The 22,537-nt window shown below is 42.4% G+C and overlaps 1 protein-coding gene across 1 annotated transcript; it reads left to right on the top strand.

Moving 5' to 3' along the window:
• Window positions 1-284: 284 nt before the first annotated feature.
• On the top strand, window positions 285-20,763 carry LOC115131559 (vacuolar protein sorting-associated protein 45-like). Its single transcript, XM_029663360.2, has 15 exons — window positions 285-567; window positions 1,018-1,152; window positions 1,706-1,766; window positions 3,829-3,908; window positions 4,181-4,249; window positions 4,490-4,627; window positions 4,702-4,812; window positions 5,391-5,525; window positions 9,401-9,514; window positions 9,749-9,916; window positions 12,134-12,292; window positions 13,082-13,189; window positions 13,310-13,431; window positions 13,642-13,773; window positions 20,035-20,763. The coding sequence occupies exons 1-15, from the start codon at window positions 475-477 to the stop codon at window positions 20,117-20,119; spliced, it is 1,710 nt and encodes a 569-aa protein (XP_029519220.1). The 5' UTR covers window positions 285-474; the 3' UTR covers window positions 20,120-20,763.
• Window positions 20,764-22,537: the final 1,774 nt, after the last annotated feature.

Genomic DNA, 22,537 nt, shown 5'->3' with positions numbered 1-22,537 from the left:
TTAAAAATGGTTACATACTTTAAAGACTGTAATAAATTATATGCTATTTGTACATCTCCATATTTATCAATGTTGTCAGAAGTAATAACAAAATCTCTTTCATTTGAATGGTTTGCCCTTACCAAAAAGGCGTCCTCGTCTTAAACAATTGGCGGTGCATTGTGGGATATAACAAACATATGCTGACTTCGGATCAGTGAAATGCATGCTCAGTTAATGCTTTTGCCTGTGCGTTTGCTCTACAAACTGGTCCTGGATCAGTTAACCAATTCTTCACCCGGAAATGTATCTCGAGGTTCATTTCGAAGCAGACAGCTGTAACCAACCTCAGCTGAGCTGAACATTTGTCAACAATAGTTTAATTTGACCAAAGGAATTGAAGCGTTAGCTGGTATAAATGACCTTTACCGAATATAATTCGGCCTTTGTGTATTTTTCAAGCTGCCATCATTAGCATTTTAGAACATTGTCAAAATGAATGTGACACTTGCTGTCAAGCAGTATATCTCCAAAATGATAGAAAACAGCGGACCAGGGATGAAGGTTCTGCTCATGGATAAAGAGACGGTAAGTAATTGTAGCTAGAATGGTTACAATGTAGTAGTTCTAACGATGTAACGTTACAGTGGTTACAATGTATCAGGTTACTTTTGTTGATATCCATTGTCTATCAGAGACAGACACGTTGAAGGGACAGAACCTTGAGTTATTCAACAATTCCTGGGAAATGTTAATAATATAGATAGGAGAACCAAGATTTTTGATAATGTCATAATGTCTGCAGCTATTCCCATTGGAAGTTGCTTAGGAAAAAGATCAGAGAGGTAGATACACAAATGTGGATAGGCCTGCATCATTTGGACTCAAGACCATATTCAGGACTGTAACATTTCAGCTGTCACAACCAGTGATAGAAGGAAAATAATGAATCTCATTAATCTCTCAGCAAAATCTCTGGCTCAGGTAAAAAGGAATGTACTGCACCACATGCCTATTTGTTTGTGTTTGTCTCATCAGACCAGCATCGTCAGTGTGGTCTACACTCAATCTGAGATACTACAGAAGGAGGTCTACCTGTTCGAAAGAATCGACTCACAGAATCGAGACAACATGAAGCACCTCAAAGCCATCTGCTTCCTCAGGCCAACCAAGGTGCCCCAGTCACTGTATACACATTGTAGCCAGCCTTTGCTCTGCATTAAAGGTCCAATTAATCTGTTTTTATCTCCATATCAAATCATATCTGAGAAACAACTAAGTAACATTCTATGATTGTTTTCATTTAAAAAATAATACAAAATAAACAAATAGCTTCTTGGCAATTTCACCATGGAAGGCCAAAACAGACTCGGGCGGTCTTTTCAAACAGCTCTTACACTAAAAGGGATAATCTTTTTCACAAATTCACAGTATTATTCCAACCTCATAGTGTGGAAATATATATTAAACACAGGGGGAAAAATCATGTTTTTGACTGCACCAGGCCTTTAAGACTTTAGCTTACACATTCTGTATCTACTGGATTGTGTCCATCCATAACTGTATGAATGCATATTTCAACTGCTTCATTGTACCTATACCGAATGTACACTCCATATTGCATTGCATCCATACACTGTGCACTATTTGGAGGCAAAATACTTTAGTCGTGCTCAATTTTGGATTTGTATGACACCCCTGACTTTCTCTCTGCCCTCTTTTACAGGAGAATGTGGAAAATCTGATACAGGAGCTCCGGCGACCCAAGTACAGTGTCTACTTCATCTGTAAGGATTTCTGCACTGTTGTTCAAATCATATGGTTCAATGTTCTGATTCTTGTGAATGTTTTTAGATAGTCCTTGTTATCTGTATTTGATCTAAGATCTTATGTCTCAGGATCATTTCTATGGTTTAGAACTATAGACTCAACATTGATTGCCCATGCATCAACAGCGAATTATGACAACTCAGTAATTTCATGGTGACGGCAATTGCCCATACAGAAAAAATAATATATTGACACGTGTTTTAACCACATGTACAGTGCCGTTTTGGAAAGTATTCAGACCCCTTGACCTTTTCCACATTTTGTTAGGTTACAGCCTTATTTCCCCCCCTCATCAATCTACAAACAATACACCATAATGACAAAACAAATACAGGCTTTATACATTTTTGCAAATTTGTAAAAAAAAAAAAAAAAACAATTTAAAAGGTAAAAAATAAATATACCATTTACATAAGTATTCAGATTCTTTACTCAGTACTTTGAAGCACCTTTGGCAGCAATTACAGCCTTTAGTCTTCTTGGGTATGACGCTACAAGCGCGGCACACCTGTATTTGGGGACTTTATCCCATTCTTCTCTGCAGATCCTCTCAAGCTCTGTCAGGTTGAATGGGGATCGTTGCTGCAAAGCTATTTTCAGGTCTCTCCAGAGATGTTCGGTTGGCTTCAAGTCCGGGCTCTGGCTGGGTCACTCAAGGACATTCAGAGATCTGTTCTGAAGCCACTCCTGCGTTGCCTTGGCTGTGTGCTTAGGGTTGTTGTCCTGTTGGAAGGTGAACCTTCGCCCCAGTCTGAGGTCTTGAGAGCTCTGGAGCAGGTTTTCATCAAGGATCTCTCTGTACTTTGCTCAGTTCATTTTTGCTTTGATCCTGACTAGTTTCCCAATCCCTGCCGCTGAAAACCATCCCCACAGTATGATGCTGCCAGCACCATGCTTGACCGTAGGTATGGTGCTAGGTTTCCTCCAGACGTGACGCTTGGCATTGGGGCTAAAGAGTTCAATCTTGGTTTCATTAGATCAGAGTATCTTGTTTCTCATGGTCTGAGAGTCTTTTAGGTGCCTTCTGACAAACTCCAAGTGGGCTGTCATGTGCGTTTTACTGAGGAGTGGCTTCTGTCTGGTCACTCTAACATAAAGGCCTGATTGGTGGAGTGCTGCAGAGATGCTTGTCCTTCTGTAAGGTTCTTCCATCCCCACTGAGGAACTCTAGAGTTATGTGGGTTCTTGGTCACCTTCCTGACCAAGGCCCTTCTCCCCCTCCGACTGCTCAGTTTGGCTGGGCGGCCAGCTCTGGGAAAAGTCTTGGTGGTTCCAAACTTCCACTTAGGAATGGGCCACTGTGTTCTTGGGGACCTTCAATGCTGCAGACATTTTTGGTACCCTTCCCCAGATCTGTGCCTCGATACAATCCTCTCTCGAGGCTCTACGGACAATTCCTTCTACCTCAAGGCTTGGTTTTTGCTGTGACGTGCACTGTCAACTGTGGGACCTTATATAGACAGGTGTGTGTGCCTTTCCAAATCCAAAACATCTCAAGGATGATCAATGGAAACAGGATGCACCTGAGCTCAATTTCGAGTCTCATAGCAAAGGGTCTGAATACTTATGTAAATAAGGTATTTATGTTCTTTATATTTAATACGTTTGAAGATGTCCATGCATGAAGATGTCCATAAATGATCCCCAACCAAATTTACTGAGCCTGAGCAATTTTGACAAAAATTGTGAATGACAGCTCGGGAAAATAGATTTACATACATTCAACATTCAAGTGTCATTTCGAAACACCTCAATTCTTTTTTACTATGTTTCATAAGTGGCAGGTAGGCTATAACTCAAATACCTCAGAATTTATTTTCAACTACAACTCAATGATCCAACTTTTGCATGCAAAAGAGGTAGAGAAGGTTGTGAGGTGTGAATGTGTATTTTTTTCAAATATATGTACATATATTTTATTTATTTATATATTTGATCAATACATTTCCCAAATATATTGAAATATATTCTAATATTTTTTTTCCGTATGGGTGACATCCTCCTCATAATCCTTTTTAGACTTCAGCAACGTCATCAGTAAGAGTGAGATAAAAGCCCTGGCCGAGGCGGATGAACAGGAGGTGGTCGCAGAAGTGCAGGTAAGTTAACACTAAGGGCAGTACTGTAGGACAGGAACCATGCTTTAGGTACCCAACTTTTCTTTTTTACTATTCTGGACTTTTATTTGTATTTTTTTTTGGTAGAATGATGCTCCATAGGTTTATCCTACTTGTCCTAAATCTAAATGTTGTATCATTTCTAGTTAGAACCCCTTTACGATACATATAGTCTTGTAATAGTAGAAATGAGTATGAGATATCCTTTGACATTTTTAAACTGGAAATTAATAAGTTCTCTCATATGACTGCAGGAGTTCTATGGTGACTTCATTGCTGTGAACCCACACCTTTTCTCCCTCAACCTCAGTGGTGTGGCAAGGGTAAGACATGCAAATAGGCCATGACGCTTTAGATATGTGACAGTTTATAAAGTGAACCATTATTCATCTGCATTGATTTTAGATTAATGTTTTCTATTTGTCTCTGCGTATGTCATATTCCCTCTGTATTTTTGATCTATTTACAGAGTGCATTCATATCTCATTGTGTGTGTGTGTGTGTGTGTGTGTGTGTGTGTGTGTGTGTGTGTGTGTGTGTGTGTGTGTGTGTGTGTGTTGCAGGGTCGTAGCTGGGAGCCAACTCTCCTGCCACGTACCACCCAGGGTCTGACCTCGGTGCTGCTGGCCCTGAAAAAATGTCCCATGATCCGCTACCAGCTGTCCTCAGACATGGCCAAGCGACTGGGAGAGAGCGTGAAGGTGACTAATATCACATGCACACCTATCACACGCACATACACACACGCAATCTCACTACCCATCTCCTCCCCCAGCAAATAATCACCAAGGAGTATGAGCTGTTTGACTTCAGGAAGACAGAGGTGCCTCCTCTCCTGCTCATCTTGGACCGCAGCGATGACGCCATCACCCCACTACTCAACCAGGTCAAAATTAAGAATCAGGGTTGTATTCAATATGCACAACAAAAGTAAATGCTCCAAAACTAAGTGAAACTAAGTGTTATCTGAATTTTTTGGGGAACTAATAGAAAATCATTTCTAATATAATCTACTTAGATAATATATGTTTGGTATACATGTTTTCTAGCCAGGGACCAGACTGAGCGTTTTATCAGTCGGGAACCCAGGCTACATTATTACAAAAGATAGGCAATGACCACGTCATTATATTCATACTATGTACAGACAGTATATTCATTCTGATGTGTACTGCAGCCTCTGATCACTTGGGGGCAGCAGAGTCTTGTACTTACATTTACCAAGCCTGCAACCTGCACTGTAAACTAGGTCATGTACTCAAGGCCCTTTGTGTCACAGGTCATGTACTCAAGGCCCTTTGTGTCACAGCTAATGAACCAATCTTTAGCTCATTAGACAAGCTAATCAATTGGTGAAACTACATATACTCTTCATCGCTGAAGGAATTTAGAGATGACATTAACTTTATTTAATTGTAGGTTTCATTGTTTTGGTTTCATTGTTTGTTTCCCTGCTCCATCTAGTGGACGTACCAGGCCATGGTGCACGAGCTGCTTGGCCTCAACAACAACCGCATTGACCTGTCCAGAGTCCCAGGGATCAGCAAGGACCTGAAGGAGGTGGTGCTGTCTGCAGAGAATGATGAGTTCTATGCCAATGTGAGTCTCTAGGCCTGGTTCCAATTCTGCACAAATGTGCCCTTTGGAATTGAAATGGTCCCATTGGGCCGGCTGGCTGGTAGCCTAGAGCAGGGTTATACACATTTTATTTTGTTAATGTTGGACATAAATTATTGTAAAAACACCAGTATTATAGCACCAAGCAATTTTAATTTTTGAAATCTGTTCCAAACTATTCCCATGCATATTAGATAGATATGTGATCATATACAAATGTTAGCAAGATTTGAAATTATTATGTTTCCGTCAAATGTTATATCTATTTGGGCTTCTTGCAGGTCAATTTGCAGTCCACACATTTTTTGTAATTATGTTCCGGCCCCCTGACCATCCACTCAAGAAGAAATCGTCTGTGGCTTTTTATTTTTTATTTAACCTTTATTTAACCAGGTAGGCTAGTTGAGAACAAGTTCTCATTTACAACTGCGACCTGGCCAAGATAAAGCATAGCAGTGTGAACAGACAGCAACACAGTTACAAATGGAGTAAACAATAAACAAGTCAATAACACAGTATATATATATATATTTTTTAATATAAAAAAAAAAAGTCTATATACATTGTGTGCAAAAGGCATGAGGAGGTAGGCGAATAATTACAATTTAGCAGATTAACACTGGAGTGATAAATGATCAGATGTGCAGGTTGAGATACTGGCGTGCAAAAGAGCAGAAAAGTAAATAAATAAAAACAGTATGGGGATGAGGTAGGTAAATTGGGTGGGCTATTTACCGATGGACTATGTACAGCTGCAGCGATCGGTTAGCTGCTCAGATAGCAGATGTTTAAAGTTGGTGAGGGAGATAAAAGTCTCCAACTTCAACGATTTTTGCAATTCATTCCAGTCACAGGCAGCAGAGAACTGGAAGGAAAGGCGGCCAAATGAGGTGTTGGCTTTAGGGATGATCAGTGAGATACACCTGTTGGAGCGCGTGCTACGGGTGGGTGTTGCTATCGTGACCAGTGAACTGAGATAAGGCGGAGCTTTACCTAGCATGAACTTGTAGATGACCTGGAGCCAGTGGGTCTGGCGACGAATATGTAGCGAGGACCAGCCGACTAGAGCATACAGGTCGCAGTGGTGGGTGGTATAAGGTGCTTTAGTAACAAAACGGATGGCACTGTGATAAACTGCATCCGGTTTGCTGAGTAGAGTATTGGAAGCCATTTTGTAGATGACATCCCCGAAGTCGAGGATTGGTAAGATAGTCAGTTTTACTAGGGTAAGTTTGGCGGCATGAGTGAAGGAGGCTTTATTGCGAAATAGAAAGCCGATTCTAGATTTGATTTTGGATTGGAGATGTTTGATATGAGTCTGGAAGGAGAGTTTACAGTCTAGCCAGACACATAGGTACTTATAGATGTCCACATATTCTAGGTCGGAACCATCCAGGGTGGTGATGCTAGTCGGGCGTGCGGGTGCAGGCAGGGAACGGTTGAAAAGCATACATTTGGTTTTACTAGCGTTTAAGAGCAGTTGGAGGCCACAGAAGGAGTGTTGTATGGCATTGAAGCTCGTTTGGAGGTTAGATAGCACAGTGTCCAAGAAAGGGCCAGAAGTATACAGAATGGTGTCATCTGCGTAGAGGTGGATCAGGGAATCGCCCGCAGCAAGAGCAACATCATTGATATATACAGAGAAAAGTGTCGTTGCTGTTGGCCAAGGTTGGAGTAGCCAGGAGGAAGACATGGCCAGCCGTTGAGAAATGCTTGTTGAAGTTTTCGATTATCATGGATTTATCGGTGTTGACCGTGTTACCTAGCCTCGGTGCAGTGGGCAGCTGGGAGGAGGTGCTCTTGTTCTCCATGGACTTTACAGTGTCCCAGAACTTTTAGGAGTTAGAGCTACAGGATGCAAATTTCTGCTTGAAAAAGCTGGCCTTTGCTTTCCCGACTGACTGCGTGTATTGGTTCCTGACTTCCCTGAACAGTTGCATATTGCGGGGACTATTCGATGCTATTGCAGTCCGCCACAGAATGTTTTTGCGCTGGTCGAGGTCAGTCAGGTCTAGAGTGAACCAGGGGCTATATCTGTTCTTAGTTCTGCATTTTTTGAACGAAGCATGCTTATCTAAGATGGTGAGGAAGTTACTTTTAAAGAATGACCAGACATCCTCAACTGACCGGATGAGGTCAATATCCTTCCAGGATACCCGGGCCAGGTCGAATAGAAAGGCCTGCTCACAGAAGTGTTTTAGGGAGCATTTGACAGTGATTAGGGGTGGTCGTTTGACTGCGGACCCGTAGCGGATACAGGCAATGAGGCAGTGATCGCTGAGATCCTGATTGAAGACAGCGGAGGTGTATTTGGAGGGCCAGTTGGTCAGGATAACGTCTATGAGGGTGCCCTTGTTTACAGATTTAGGGTTGTACCTGGTGGGTTCCTTGATGATTTGTGTGAGTTTGAGGGCATCTAGCTTAGATTGTAGGACTGCCGGGGTGTTAAACATATCCCAGTTTAAGTCACCTAACAGAACAAACTCTGAAGCTAGATGGGGGGGCGATCAAATCACAAATGGTGTCCAGGGCACAGCTGGGAGCTGAGGGGGGTCGGTAGCAGGCGGCAACAGTGAGAGACTTATTTCTGGAGAGATTCAATTTTAAAATGAGAAGTTCGAACTGTTTGGGTATGGACCTGGAAAGTATGATGTTACTTTGCAGATGTTACTCTGCAACTCCTCCCCCTTTGGCAGTTCTATCTTGACAGAAAATGTTATAGTTGGGTATGGAAATCTCAGAATTTTTGGTGGCCTTCCTAAGCCAGGATTCAGACACAGCAAGGACATCAGGGTTGGCAGAGTGTGCTAAAGCAGTGAGTAAAACAAACTTAGGGAGGAGGTTTCTGATGGTGACATGCATGAAACCAAGGCTTTTTCGATCACAGAAGTCAACAAATGAGGGTGCCTGGGGACATGCAGGGCCTGGGTTTACCTCTACATCACCTGCGGAACAGAGGAGGAGTAGAATGGGGGTGGGGGTGCGGCTAAAGTCTATCAAAACTGGTCGCCTAGAGCGTTGGGGACAAAGAATAAAAGGAGCAGATTTCTGGGCGTGGTAGAATATATTCAGGGCATAATGCGCAGACAGGGGTATGGTGGGGTGCGGGTACAGCGGAGGTAAGCCCAGGCACTGGGTGATGATAAGAGAGATTGTATCTCTGGACATGCTGGTTGTAGTAATGGGTGAGGTCACCGCATGTGTGGGAGATGGGACAAAGGAGGTATCAGAGGTATGAAGAGTGGAACTAGGGGGTCCATTGTAAACTAAAACAATGATAACTAACCTGAACAACAGTATACAAGGCATATTGACATTTGAGAGAGACATACAGCGAGGCATAAAGTAATCACAGGTGTTGATTGAGAGAGCTAGCTAAAACAACAGGTGAGACAACAACAGCTAATCAGCTAACACAACAACAGCAGGTAAAATGGCGATGACTAGGCAAAGAGGGTCAGATTAACTACACACAGAGCCTGAGTTCGCGGCTGGGGCCGACAGATAAAAAATAAATAAACAGAATGGAGTACCGTGATTAATGGACAGTCCAGGAGGCATCAGCTATGTAGCCAAGTGATCATAGTGTCCAGGGGGCAGAAGTAGATGGAACAGGGGAGCCCCACTACGCTAGCGACACGGCGTTTAAAGTTAGTAGTGTCTGCTCCGGCTTAATCTAGCTGATGATCCCTTGCCTAAAGGTTAGGAACGCTAGCCAGCAAACCTCTTTAAGAAGACTCTGAATGAAAAAAAAGGCAGAATGTGTAGCGGCCGGTCAATGGGGAAGGTTAAAGAATTCCGACAGGGCCAGATGTTGGCTAACAACTTCCAATTCACTCTCACATGCTCTTATTCAGAATCTGTACCTGAACTTTGGAGAGATTGGCACAAACATCAAGAACCTGATGGAGGACTTTCAGAAGAAGAAGCCCAAGGAGCAACAGAAGCTGGAGTCCATCTCTGATATGAAGGTGAGACCTGGACACTGTTGTCCCACAAGAACTCAATTTCCCAGCATGTCCTGTAGCAGTTGCTCATTTAGAACCACTAATACGTCTCAGCCACATTGGTTAATAACCACTCGGAATTAGATCATTTATGTCTTAATTCCAATAATGATACAAACCACAAATAATAATTGCTGCAAGTTTAAGAAATCTTTCTGTTTTCTTCTTTTTAATCATTCCCTCTGTTTTTCTATGCAGGCGTTTGTAGACAACTACCCCCAGTTCAAAAAGATGTCGGGTACAGTGTCGAAGCACGTGACTGTGGTGGGCGAGCTGTCTCGCCTGGTGAGCGAGAGGCACCTGATGGAGGTGTCAGAGCTGGAGCAGGAGCTGGCCTGCCAGAATGACCACTCAAGCGCATCACAGGTAAGACTCTGCTCTGGAGTTAAAAGGATACTTTGGGATTTTGGCAATGAGGTCCTTCATTTACTTCCTCAGTTATTTCTCTGTGTCCAGTATGAAGGAAGTTAGAGTTAGGTTTGCATGCTAGCAGATACCCATAGACTTCCAGTCATTGCACTAATGCTAGTTAGCGTTGGCTTGAGAAACTACCTCTAACTTCCTTCATAATGGACACAGAGACAAAAATGGTATCCACAAGTTTATCTGACTCTGAGTGGATAAAGGGCCTCATTGACAAAATCCTGAAGTATCCCAATTTCCACAATTCATACAGTAAAATTACATTTGATTCAGGTATTGACTTTAATCACCATTTAGGAATTGTTCATTTGCTTTTTATTTCAAATGACAGTGCATTCGGAAAGTTTTCAGATCCCTTGACTTTGTTACGTTACAGCCTTATTTTAAAATGGATGAAATTGTTTTTTTTTACTCATCAATCTACACACAATACCCAGTAATGACAAAGCAACACCAGGTTTTTAGAAATGTATTAAAAATTCAACATTGATATGACATTGATATGACATTTCCATATGTATTCAGACTTTGTTGAAGCACCTTTGGCAGCGATTACAGTCTTCTTGGGTATGACACTACAAGCTTGGCACACCTGTATTTGGGGAGTTTTTTTCCATTCTTCTCTGCAGATCCTCTCAAGCTCTGTCAGGTTGGATGGGGAGCGTCACTGCACAGCTATTTTCAGGTCTCCAGAGATGTTAGATCGGATTCATGTCCGGGCTCTGGCTGGGCCACTCAAGGACATTCAGAGACTTATCCCAAAGTCACTCCCGCGTTGTCTCGGCTGATGTCCTTTTGTAAGGTGAACCTTCACCCCAACCTGTGCCTGGTTTCCTCCAGACCGGCCAAAGAGTTAAATCTTGGTCTGAGAGTCTTTAGGTGCCTTTTGGCAAACTCCAAGCGGGCTATCATGTGAGCTCTGTCAGAGTGACCTCCTTGACCAAGGCCCTTCTCACCCGATTGTTCAGTTTGGCTGGGCGGCCAGCTCAATGAAGATTCTTGGTGATTCCAAACTTATTCAATTTAAGAATGAATGAGGCAGCTGTATTCTTGGGGACCTTCAATGTTGTAGAAATGTTTTGGTACCCTTCCCCAGATCTATGCATCGACACAATCCTGTCTCGGAGCTTTATTGACAATTCCTTCGACCTCATGGCTGGGTTTTTGCTCTGACATGCACTGTCAACTGTGGGACCTAATATAGACAGGTGTGTTCCTTTCCAAATCATGTCCAATCAATTGAATTTACCACAGGTGGACTCCAATGAAGTTGTAGAAATATCTCAAGGATGATAAATGGAAACAGGATGCACCTGAGCTCAATTTCGAGTCTCGTAGCAATGGGTCTGAATACCTATGTAAATAAGGTATTTCTGTTTTTCATTTTTAATAAATTTGCTAACATTTCTAAAAACCTGTTTTTGCTTTGTCATTATGGGGTATTGTGTGTAGATGAGGAAAAACAATAATTTAAACAATTTTAGAATAAGGCTATAACGTAACAAAATGTGGAAAAAGTCAAGGGGTCTGAATACTTTCCGAATGCACTGTATTTTATTTTTCAATTTACCTGTAGGAAACATTTCTGTTATTACCAATTGAGTTTCCTGAATTGGCTGTTAAAATGAATCAACACTACAACCCTGCTCTGCACTGACTTGGTGCCAGAGACTGACTAGAATCACACTACTAGATTCTGTATGTAGATGAAACGCATGTCAAATATGAACCAGGCAGAGACTAGACACTGACCAGACACAGGCCTGAAATAGACATGACATGTGGTAGACCGGTAGACAAAGAGCAGGCACCAGACCGAACTGCCCAGTATGTAAATGTAGGGGTCCTATCACTGTCAACAATGAACATGTGACATCACATGTTTTTTTTCTGGAGGGGGCTTACAGCTCAATGCTTTATTATACCATAACACACACAGTTCACATAAAAGCATTAAAAAATACACCATTTTCCCTGTTTGTTGAAGAAGAATACAGCCTACTGCTGTATTGTATATTGACTTGGCCACTTGTAATAATAAGTGACTTTCAGAAACCAATAAAACACTGCACATAGAAATCATAGTGAAGTGTCATTGAAAATAAATCATTTAAGTCTGTATTAAAGGCTATGGAAATTATAGTCCCTGTTGTTCTGCAGAACGTGCGTCGGCTGCTGCAGAACCCGCGGGTGAGCGAGATGGACGCGGTTCGCCTGGTGATGCTGTACGCACTGCGCTACGAGAGACACAGTAGCAGCATCCTGCCGGGTCTCATGGAGGAGCTCAACAGGAAGGGCGTGTCAGAGAAGCATTGCAGGGTAAGGGAACATTCTATACTGGACCACTACCTGGCCCTTGTCAATATGAGGACTGTATACTACCTGGCCCTTGTCAATATGAGGACTGTATACTACCTGGCCCTTGTCAATATGAGGACTGTATACTACCTGGCCCTTGGCAATATGAGGACTGTATACTACCTGGCCCTTGGCAATATGAGGACTGTATACTACCTGGCCCTTGGCAATATGAGGACTGTATACTACCTGGTCCTTGTCAATATGAGGACTGTATACTACCTGGCCCTTGGCAATATGAGGACTGTATACTACCTGGCCCTTGGCAATATGAGGACTGTATACTACCTGGCCCTTGGCAATATGAGGACTGTATACTACCTGGCCCTTGGCAATATGAGGACTGTATACTACCTGGCCCTTGGCAATATGAGGACTGTATACTACCTGGCCCTTGTCAATATGAGGACTGTATACTACCTGGCCCTTGTCAATATGAGGACTGTATACTACCTGGCCCTTGGCAATATGAGGACTATATACTATCTGGCCCTTGGCAATATGAGGACTGTATACTACCTGGCCCTTGGCAATATGAGGACTGTATACTGTTATTGTACCTGTCTATATATTATGTGGAGGATGTTATTATTTTGGGTTTGTCAATGCCTCTGAGGATAAATAAATATACGTTCAACTCAACAATGTACAATACAGTATGTTTAATGTATCTGTCTCACCAATCTAGGTGAAAACCAGGTTAGAAGAATCAATGTATGCCTGTTTATCCTGTTTAATCTTTTACCTCAGATGGTAACGTCCATGGTGGAGTATGGAGGGAAGAGGGTGAGAGGAAGTGACCTCGTCAACCCCCAAGATGCAGTCGCCATCACCAAACAGTTCTTCAAGGGGCTGAAAGTACACCGTTCTCTCCACAATTTAGACAGATACTAGCTAGAGTTGTGTGTCCATCTATCCATCCTCAACCAGTTTCTAATAAAACACCTTTGTTTTGTGTGTGTGCCTGCGTGTCTCCAGGGAGTTGAGAATGTGTACACGCAGCATGCACCGTTACTGCAGGAGACCTTGGACCAGCTGATTAAGGGGCGGCTGAAGGACTGTCATTTCCCCTACTTAGGACCCAGCTCCCTTAGAGACAGGTAGAGTGACACACACACACTTAGACACAACCTCAGACCCTACACCTGTATAGCCAAACACACACACCGTTACTGATGCGTGTGTTACTGATATGTAAAAACACATATTCTGTGTGTATGAGCACGGATAGGCTTACGGTTCATCACCATTATTGGATTACTCCAACCAGATGATAGCCTATCAGGGGTAACCATGTATTTCCTCTTCAGGCCACAGGATATCATAGTCTTTGTCATCGGAGGGGCCACCTATGAGGAGGCACTGGCGATCTATAACCTGAACCGCACCGTGCCTGGGGTTCGGATCGTACTGGGCGGCACCACCATCCACAACACCAAGAGGTCAGAATCATCAACCACACCTCGTGACCGTTTCGCCTCAGTCACATTACATCTAGACATAGCCATTAGGCATCCATTATTTGATACCAGGTCAACACATATGATAAAAATGGCTTAACCCCTTAGTCAATGTTCCTGCCCTGCGGAAATCTAATTAGCATAATAAAAACATCCCTGTTAAAATATGTCTTTGTAAGATGGAGATATCTGTATTTTGCATGGATGCGTTGCAATCCACTGCATCCGCCAATGGTGGCCTTCCGCATCTGCGGTGGAAGGTGGCTGAGCTACAGAGGTGTTTGTCAGACCATGAGACATCCTGAAAATCCGTCTTCTCACGAATACTTCTGTAGCGTCTGAACGGTTTGGCCTAACTAATATGACCACTCTATGGACAGATGAGACTCTCCCGAATACGATGGTGTTCTCCGTTTTGCTCTACGTCCCCACAAGCGTCACGGGACTCGTCTGAAGTCGGTACCTCCAATCTGCTAACGTCTGTAGCATCCGAACAGTTTGGGCTACACACAAATATGACCCCTCTATGGAACGGGGAGACTCTCATAAATGTCCATTTGGTTTTGCTTTGTTCTAGGACGTCGACAAGACAAATCTGAAGGTAGCCCGGTACCAGATAAATATTAATGGAAGTATAAACTGAGTGTACAGAAAATATTGAGTTGCACCACCTCTTTGCCCTCAGAACAGCCTCAATTCATCAGTGCATGGACTCTTCAAGGTGTCAAGTGTTCCGCTGGGATGCTGGCCCGTGTTGACTCCAGTGCTTCCTACAATGTCAAGTTTGCTGGATGTTTTTTGGGTGGTGGACCATTCTTGATACACACGGGAATCTGTTCAGCGTGAAAAACCCAGCAGCGTTGCAGTTCTTGACACAAACCGGTGCGCCTGGCACCTACTGCCATACCCTATTCAAAGGCACTTCAATATTTTGTCTTGCCCATTCACCCTCTGAATGGCACACACACAGAATACATTTCTCAATTGTCTCAGGACTTCAAAATAGTTATTTTAACCTGTTTCCTCCCCTTCATCTACACTGATTGAAGTGGATTTAATAAGTGACATCAATAAGGGATCATAGCTTTCACCTGGTCAGTCTGTCATGGACGATCCCTTATTGTCACTTAAATCCACTTCAATCAGTGTAGATGAAGGGGAGGAAACAGGTTAAATAAGTATGTGCATAATGTTTTGTACACTCAGTGTATATGGAAGTAGTTTAGTGCCAATTTTTTTGTTAAATATGGGTAAAAATATATATAATAATTCCCTGATCTTACTAACAGCACTCAGATATAGGACAGAGAATTTAAAATTAACTTCCTTTTTATTACATTTTTTTACTATATTTATTTTTCCCATGTATGAATCTGTTATTCAATGCATTTCTGTGGGCTAATGGCATTAAGGCCAAATTCAGTGTTTCATCAGATATATATACAGTGCCAGTCAAATGTTTGGACACACCTACTCATTCCAGTTTTTTTGGGGGGGGGGGGGTTGGACTATTTTCTACATTGTAGAATAGTAGTTAAGACATCAAAACTATGAAATAACCCATATAGAATCATGTAGTAACCAAAAAGGTGTTGAAGAAATCAAAATATATATTTAGGTTCTTCAAAGTAGCCACCCTTTGCTTTGATGACAGCTTTGCACACTCTTGGCATTCTCTCAACCAGCTTCATGAGGAATGCTTTTCCAACAGTCTTGAAGGAGTTCCCACATATACTGAGCACTTGTTGGCTGCTTTTCCTTCACTCTGATGTAGTGTTCCATCACTCTCCTTCTTGGTCAAATGGCCATTACACAGCCTGGAGTTGTGTTGGGCCATTGTCATGTTGAAAAACAAATGATTGTCTCAAATTTGGACTCATCAGACCAACGGACATATTTCCACCGGTCTAATGTCCATTGCTTGTGTTTCTTGGCCCAAGCAAGTCTCTTCTTATTATTGGTGTCCTTTAGTAGTGGTTTCTTTGCAGCAATTCGACCATGAAGGCTTGATTCTCAGTCTCTTCTGAACAGTTGATGTTGAGATATATCTGTTTCTTGAACTGTGAGGCATTTACTTGGGCTGAAATTTCTGAAGCTGGTAACCCTAATGAACTTATCCTCTGCAGCAGAGGTAACTCTGGGTCTTCCTTTTCTGTGGCGGTCCTCATGAGAGCCAGTTTCATCATAGCACTTGATGGTTTTTGCGACTGCACTTGAAGAAACTTTAAAAGTTCTTGAAATTTTTCAGATAGACAGTCCTTCATGTCTTAAAGGAGTGATGGACTGTCGTTTCTCTTTGCTTATTTGAGCTGTTCTTGCCATAATATGGACTTGGTCTTTTACCAAATAGAGCTGTCATCTGTATACCACCCCGACCTTGTCACAACACAACTGATTGGCTAAAATGCATTTAGAAGGAAGCAAATTCCACAAATGAACTTTTAACAAGCCACACCTGTTAATTGAAATGCATTCCAGATGACTACCTTCATGAAGCTGGTTGAGAGAATACCAAGAGTGTGCAAAGCTGTCATCAAGGCAAAGGGTGGCTACTTTGAAGAATCTCAAATATAAAATATATTTTGAGTTGTTAAACACTTTTTTGGTTTTGAGTTTTGATGTCTTCACTATTATTCTACATAGTTGAAAATAGTAAAAATAAAGAAAAACCCTTGAATGAGTAGGTTTGTCCAAACTTTTGACTGGTACTGTACATGTAACCTACTTGGACACCAGGTCCCCACATTTCCTACTCTCCCACACCGAATAGCTTGAAGCCACAGTGTTTTTCACCGTATTTTTTGCGCTATTTCCCTACGTGGGAGCATTGCGAACCGTAGGTCGGGATTTTCCGACTTGGTTACATGTACATTGAACAACACAGCATCTTTTTCTTTTACATATTTTTTTATTTCTGTATAACAAAAAATCGACAAGAAGTTGGAAAATAATGTTTGCTTTCCCCAATTTGTGATTGAGGGGAATTCCTTCTTATGACGTGAATATCGACTCGGGGTCACCTGGGAGTCAGTGTTCTGGTAGTCAGTGTTCTGTTCTGTACGTACAGTGTAGGCCACATTTGAATGTAATTTTTTGTAATGACTTCACTAATGTTAAAGTTTCGGCATTTCGGTTTTTGTTAAATTTACAGAAATAACTTCAATGTTAAAGGGGAATTTTACTCGATAACCATTTCACTCATTAAAATTTTGTTTTTTGAGTAAAATGTCCCTTTCTGAAACTTTTCTACTTATGGGGGCGGCAGGTAGCCTAGTGGTTAGAGCGTTGGACTAGTAACCGAAAGATTGCAAGATCAAATCCCCGAGCTGACAAGGTAAAAATCTGTAAGAATTTGTTCTTAACTGACTTGCCTAGTTAAATAAAGGTAAAATAAAAATGGGGGTAAACTTTTTAGATGACGACTAAGGATATTAGTTGTGTTCTGTATGGTTTACTATGTCCATGTTATCCCTTGGTTGCAATGGAGTCGCCTGAAGAGTAATTCAACTTGCATTCGTTGTTCTTTGTGTTGTGCGAAGAATCAAGGCCCTTTCTCTGAAAAGCAGTTCTTTCTTGACTCTCTCTCTCTATTTCTCTCTGACTGTTTTTGCTGAATGAAGGTTTTCTCTACACACAGCCTCTCTCAGCCTCTCCCCCTCTCCCTTCACCTCTCCTGCAACCATTCTCTCTCCCTCTATCTTTCTCTTTTTATCTCTCTGTCTGACTGGCTGTGTTGGCTGAATAAATAATTGTATACATCTATATATCTTTCTCTCTCAGGCTGAGCTGAATAGAACATTGTGTGATTACGTAACACGGTGGTGCTCGGGAGATGCGTCCGTGCTCTTTTTGTGATGCCCCTTCTGACACTCCTGTGTGGGATCGCCCCTCTTCTCTTTCATCACGGGGTCTGGAGACACACACACACAGATGTCAAACCATACATTTTTCTCCCGGTTATATGACAACTTAGTGGTCCTCGTCAACTGTTGATGAAATTCCAACTCGAGCAGGGTGAGATTGACCAGGTGTTACCTGAGAAGTGATTTAGCCAAGAGAGACCAACGCTCCCTGTTTGCAGTGCTATTACATCACCCGGGTTGCTAAGCAGCACCTACTGTATGTGCTGAGTGATGATGCTCCTTGGCCCCGTTTTTCACATTTTATCGCAGAGCGCTTGCTGATGCCCCTCAGGTGAAGTGTCTCCCACACCGGTTTATGTAACACCGTCTTAAACTTTCCACTTCTGGGAGTTCAACTTCCAACTGTCTTTCTCTGGTCCTGAGGCGTTTCGTGTTGTACTGCAGCAGTCACTGTTGTGCTGTTAAGGTCATGGGTGCACCTGTGTTGTGAGGTTTCTTTTTTAGCGTGCCGTTGCTGTCCCATTCTAGTGAAATGCTGATTCTCGCTGTATATGAGTTGTTTACATTTTAGTGTTGTGACATTCTCTGTTTTGCCTGTCACAAGCAGGCTTGTTTATATAAGCGGATGTTGACATAGTGTCACGTGTTCATATTTCACATCTATGCTGCTAGCTGTATTTTCATTACGTTTTAGAGATTAAAAAAATTATGCCAGTCTTATAGTTTAGCTCTGAGGGCAGATTCTAGGTATGCAAGATAGATGCCATCTAGATACCGTCTCCTGCCGATGTGACATTGAGTAAGGCACTTAACCCATAGGTTGCAGAGGGGGTCAAGGCAAGTTGTTGCCCTCATGCCTGGCTGGCCCTGGCTTCTAACTCTTCTGTGTGTTTGTGTGTGTTGCTTGGGAGGTTTGATTCAAGCAAAGAAAAAAAAAGTCTATGATCTGAAGTCCATGATCTGAAAATAGCAATGCACATTCATTTTTCTTTTATTCATTTTTTATTTAACTAGGCAAGTCGGTTAAGAACAAATTCTGTATAATGACGGCCAAACCCGGGCGACGCTTGGCCAATTTGTGCACCGCCCTATGGGACTCCCAATCACGGCCGGCTGTGATACAGCCTGGATTCGAACCAGGGTGTCTGTAGTGACACCTCAAGCACTGAGATACTGTACCTTTGACCGCTGCGCCACAAGTAATCTTCTTCTGACATCTACATACACGTTATTTAATAACCCTTTAATGTTGGCTGTGATGGCACGTCCCATGCTTTTTTTAGCTCATAGCCGCAGTGTGTGGTACATTTGAACCATGATCTACCCCTTCACCCAGAGGCACTGTAAGCCAATATGAATGGGGCTCTTAAATGCATCTTTTAAGCTTCTTCCCCCCTTTTGTACTGCATGAGTCACTCGCTGCCCATAGGTACTCACGAGCTGTTTCATGATAATGCTCCCTGCAACCAGCCACACAAAGACACAATAAACACATTTGGGGGATTTGTCCAGGCCACCCTGTACTGCTGTGTGCTGCCCCACTGGGCCAAAAGCTGGAGATATATGCCTACCAATAAAGGACCAGTACCATCGTCACTGCAGGGGTCAGTATCTCCCTTTTGAAACCAGGACTGGTATTGACTTATAATATGGCTGATTGAATGATACCACGTTGCACTCTTGTGCCATTTGAACTTTAACCTCAGGATAAAAATGTTTCTTAAATGTGTAGATGGGTGGATAGTAGGTTCTGACCTAGGTCCTAGACCTAGACCATGTGTTTAGTCACTCGTTGATATAGGCTAGTTGCCCAGAGCAGGCTGTGTTAATGGAAACTCACTGAGAACAGATGAATATTGGCAAATGTCACGCTGGTATCCCTGATATATCACTGCAATACTTTGAAATTACTGCTCTGTCAAAAGTCAAAATGACGGTCTTTCATTGGCAGAGGACTGTAAGAGAGACAAGACGGCTGCTCTTTAGAGCCTTGCCTTTCAGGGTGAGAAGAAGCCTAAATGTCTCTTGTGTCGTTTGCAATCACACCTTAAAATGTCTTGGCTTGATCAGCTAACAGAAATAGGTATTTTGACATTTTTCTAGTGGGTCTTTTTTTTTTTTTTTTTGGAGGGGGGGGGGCATGTCTCAGCCATATCCTTTCTTTACAGACCGGAACACTAGTGACACACACTGACACTGTGTGTGTATCTGTCAGTGTCACAGGGCTGGGACTGAGGTAATCGTGTCTGTCATATTGGCTTCTGTTTTTAGATGAAAATGTATTTTGAGAGTCACAGAGATGTTGATGTACTGCTCATGCTTCTCTCAGCTCGTGAGGAACTAACGGAATGATATGTTCCTTTTCTGCCCTCTCGCACAGCTTCCTGGAGGAGGTGACATTGACGGCGGGTGCAGGCCAGGCCGAGAGGCTGCAGAGGGCGGGTGGTCATCCAAACAGACGCTGAATGTTTGTCGTCACCCCCCCCACACACACACACTCTCACGATATCTTGTGTCCGTTCCTTATTGGTATCACTAGCCCATGCTTTAGTTCATGAAGGTGTCCCACTAAAAACATTCCAGTGTGTTCAGCTGTCACCACCACACTGCTGGACTCTTTATCAACCCCTTAAAAACTTGTTGTAACTGGGGCAATTAACTCCAACCAAATGAACATGTAACTCAATTAGACAGTCAGGTTACCTAACCCTGGGAACTAAAACGATCTGTTCCCCCACTTAACTAGGTTACCGAGTGGCTGACTTGTGACTGAACGGAACACTCTCAATGTTAGTGTCTAACATTTGAACCTATTGCAATGTCACATTTCCATCTTAAATTGAAGTAGAAAACTCCAGTCTTATATTAGACCCTTATTTAAGTACTGAAAACACGACCTTTGAGTCTTTATCTTAAAAGTGAATATATATGGGCCCAAAAATGTCAAACATTTCTCTCTAAGATTACAATATGTACCGTGTATGTTTTTCTTCTTTGCCTATGTACATTTCCACATGCTATGTACATGTTGTTCAAATATACTGATTTTGAAATGAGTGTGAATATTTTAAAGAAAATACCAATAAAGAGTGAAATGTTGTGTCCCTCATTTATCTTTGGGATTGTACAAATTTCCTGTAATGGTGTAATTGATTTTCCTTTCCATCACCCATTTCTTGTGGCAGTTGATGGAAATAGCCCTGACTGTTTTGATTTCATTCATATGTAGTGTTATTGTGCACAACTTTCTCCCTTAGATCAATAATGATAACATAATCCTGTTCCCCCATCCAATTCCATTATGCTAAGCCACGCTCTGTGAACATCTTATGAGAAATGCCCCTCTGTTGTACTTTTTCGTTGTACTTTTCATTTTTACAGTATTTCCTGCACCGTGTTTCCGCTATGACATGAAAGTACAGATTGTAAACTGTATCTACTGTTGGCTGTGTTTGGTCTTTGATTGTGGGTTAGTATGATTGCTCTGGTTCAACACCCCCCCCCCCCCCCCCCCCCACACAACAAACAACCCAAACATGTTTGGCAGTTGTTTCTTTGCCAAGTGCCTACCTCCACTGCCAGCCACATGGGCCACATATATTCAGCCTGCCTCACTATAAAACCTCTCCAAACCCCCCCCATCACCATCCCCAAATCAGATCCTCTAATCCTTCACAACAACAACCAGCATTGCTTGGGTTATGTTCATAAGTAATACAGCAGAGAGCGTTTTCAACGGGGAACGGAAATGTGCATTTCTTATTGTACTCTCCCTGTTTGAATCCATTCATTCATTTTAATACCAAATAAACCAGAGCCTGTTCACCATAACACAGTAGCAACTGCACAGTCCGGGTGCATCCCCTGGAGATTCTGACTGTGTATTCGGAGAGATCTGGGGATCAGGAAAAGGCTCAGAGGGTGTGCTCTGAGCAGCTTAATTCAGAATACTTACACAACACTGCTTTTTCTTATTTGAGGTTTAAAAAAAAGTGTTCAGTTTCAGTTTATTTAGAGGCTAAGTAGATGGGAATATGACTACTAGGAAAGTCGCCCCAGGACGTCTCTAATTTGCTAACAACTTCCATCTGAACCCAATAGACATGAGTCGTACGACAGGATAATTTGCCCAATTTGTGTTTGTAATGACTAAGGTGAATGTGATGGAGTCAGTTTGACTCGGATATGTACAGCATTTGTCTCTTCTCATTTGTGTATCTGTATATTGAGGAGGGGAGAGGGAACAGGCACAGCTGAAAATAGTCAAGAAATAGACGACAACTACAGTCGTGGCCAAAAGTTTTGAGAATGACACAATTTTCACAAAGTTTGCTGCTTCAGTGTCTAGATATTTTTTGTCAGATGTTACTATGGAATACTGAAGTATAATTACAAGCATTTCATAAGTGTCAAAGGCTTTTATTGACAATTACATGAAGTTGATGTTAAGAGTCAATATTTGCAGTGTTGACCCTTCTTTTTCAAGACCTCAGCAATCCGCCCTGGCATGCTGTCAATTAACTTCTGGGACTGATGGCAGCCCATTCTTGCATAGTCAATGTTTGGATTTAGTCAGAATATGTGGGTTTTTGTTTTGTCCACCCGCCTCTTGAGGATTGAACACAAGTTCTCAATGGGATTAAGGTCTGGGGAGTTTCCTGGCCATGGACTCAAAATATCGATATTTTGTTCCCCGAGCCACTTAGTTATCACTTTTGCCTTATGGCATGGTGTTCCAACATGCTGGAAATGGCATTGTTTGTCACCAAACTGTTCCTGGATGGTTGGGAGAAGTTGCTCTCTGAGGGTGTGTTGGTACCATTCTTTATTCATTGCTGTGTTCTTAGGCAAAATTGTGAGTGAGCCCACTCCCTTGGCTGAGA

Source organism: Oncorhynchus nerka, linkage group LG7 (genome assembly GCF_034236695.1).
Source record: "Oncorhynchus nerka isolate Pitt River linkage group LG7, Oner_Uvic_2.0, whole genome shotgun sequence".
In the NCBI taxonomy this organism is placed as follows: Eukaryota; Metazoa; Chordata; class Actinopteri; order Salmoniformes; family Salmonidae; genus Oncorhynchus; species Oncorhynchus nerka.
This window is presented reverse-complemented; position numbering and strand designations above follow the sequence as displayed.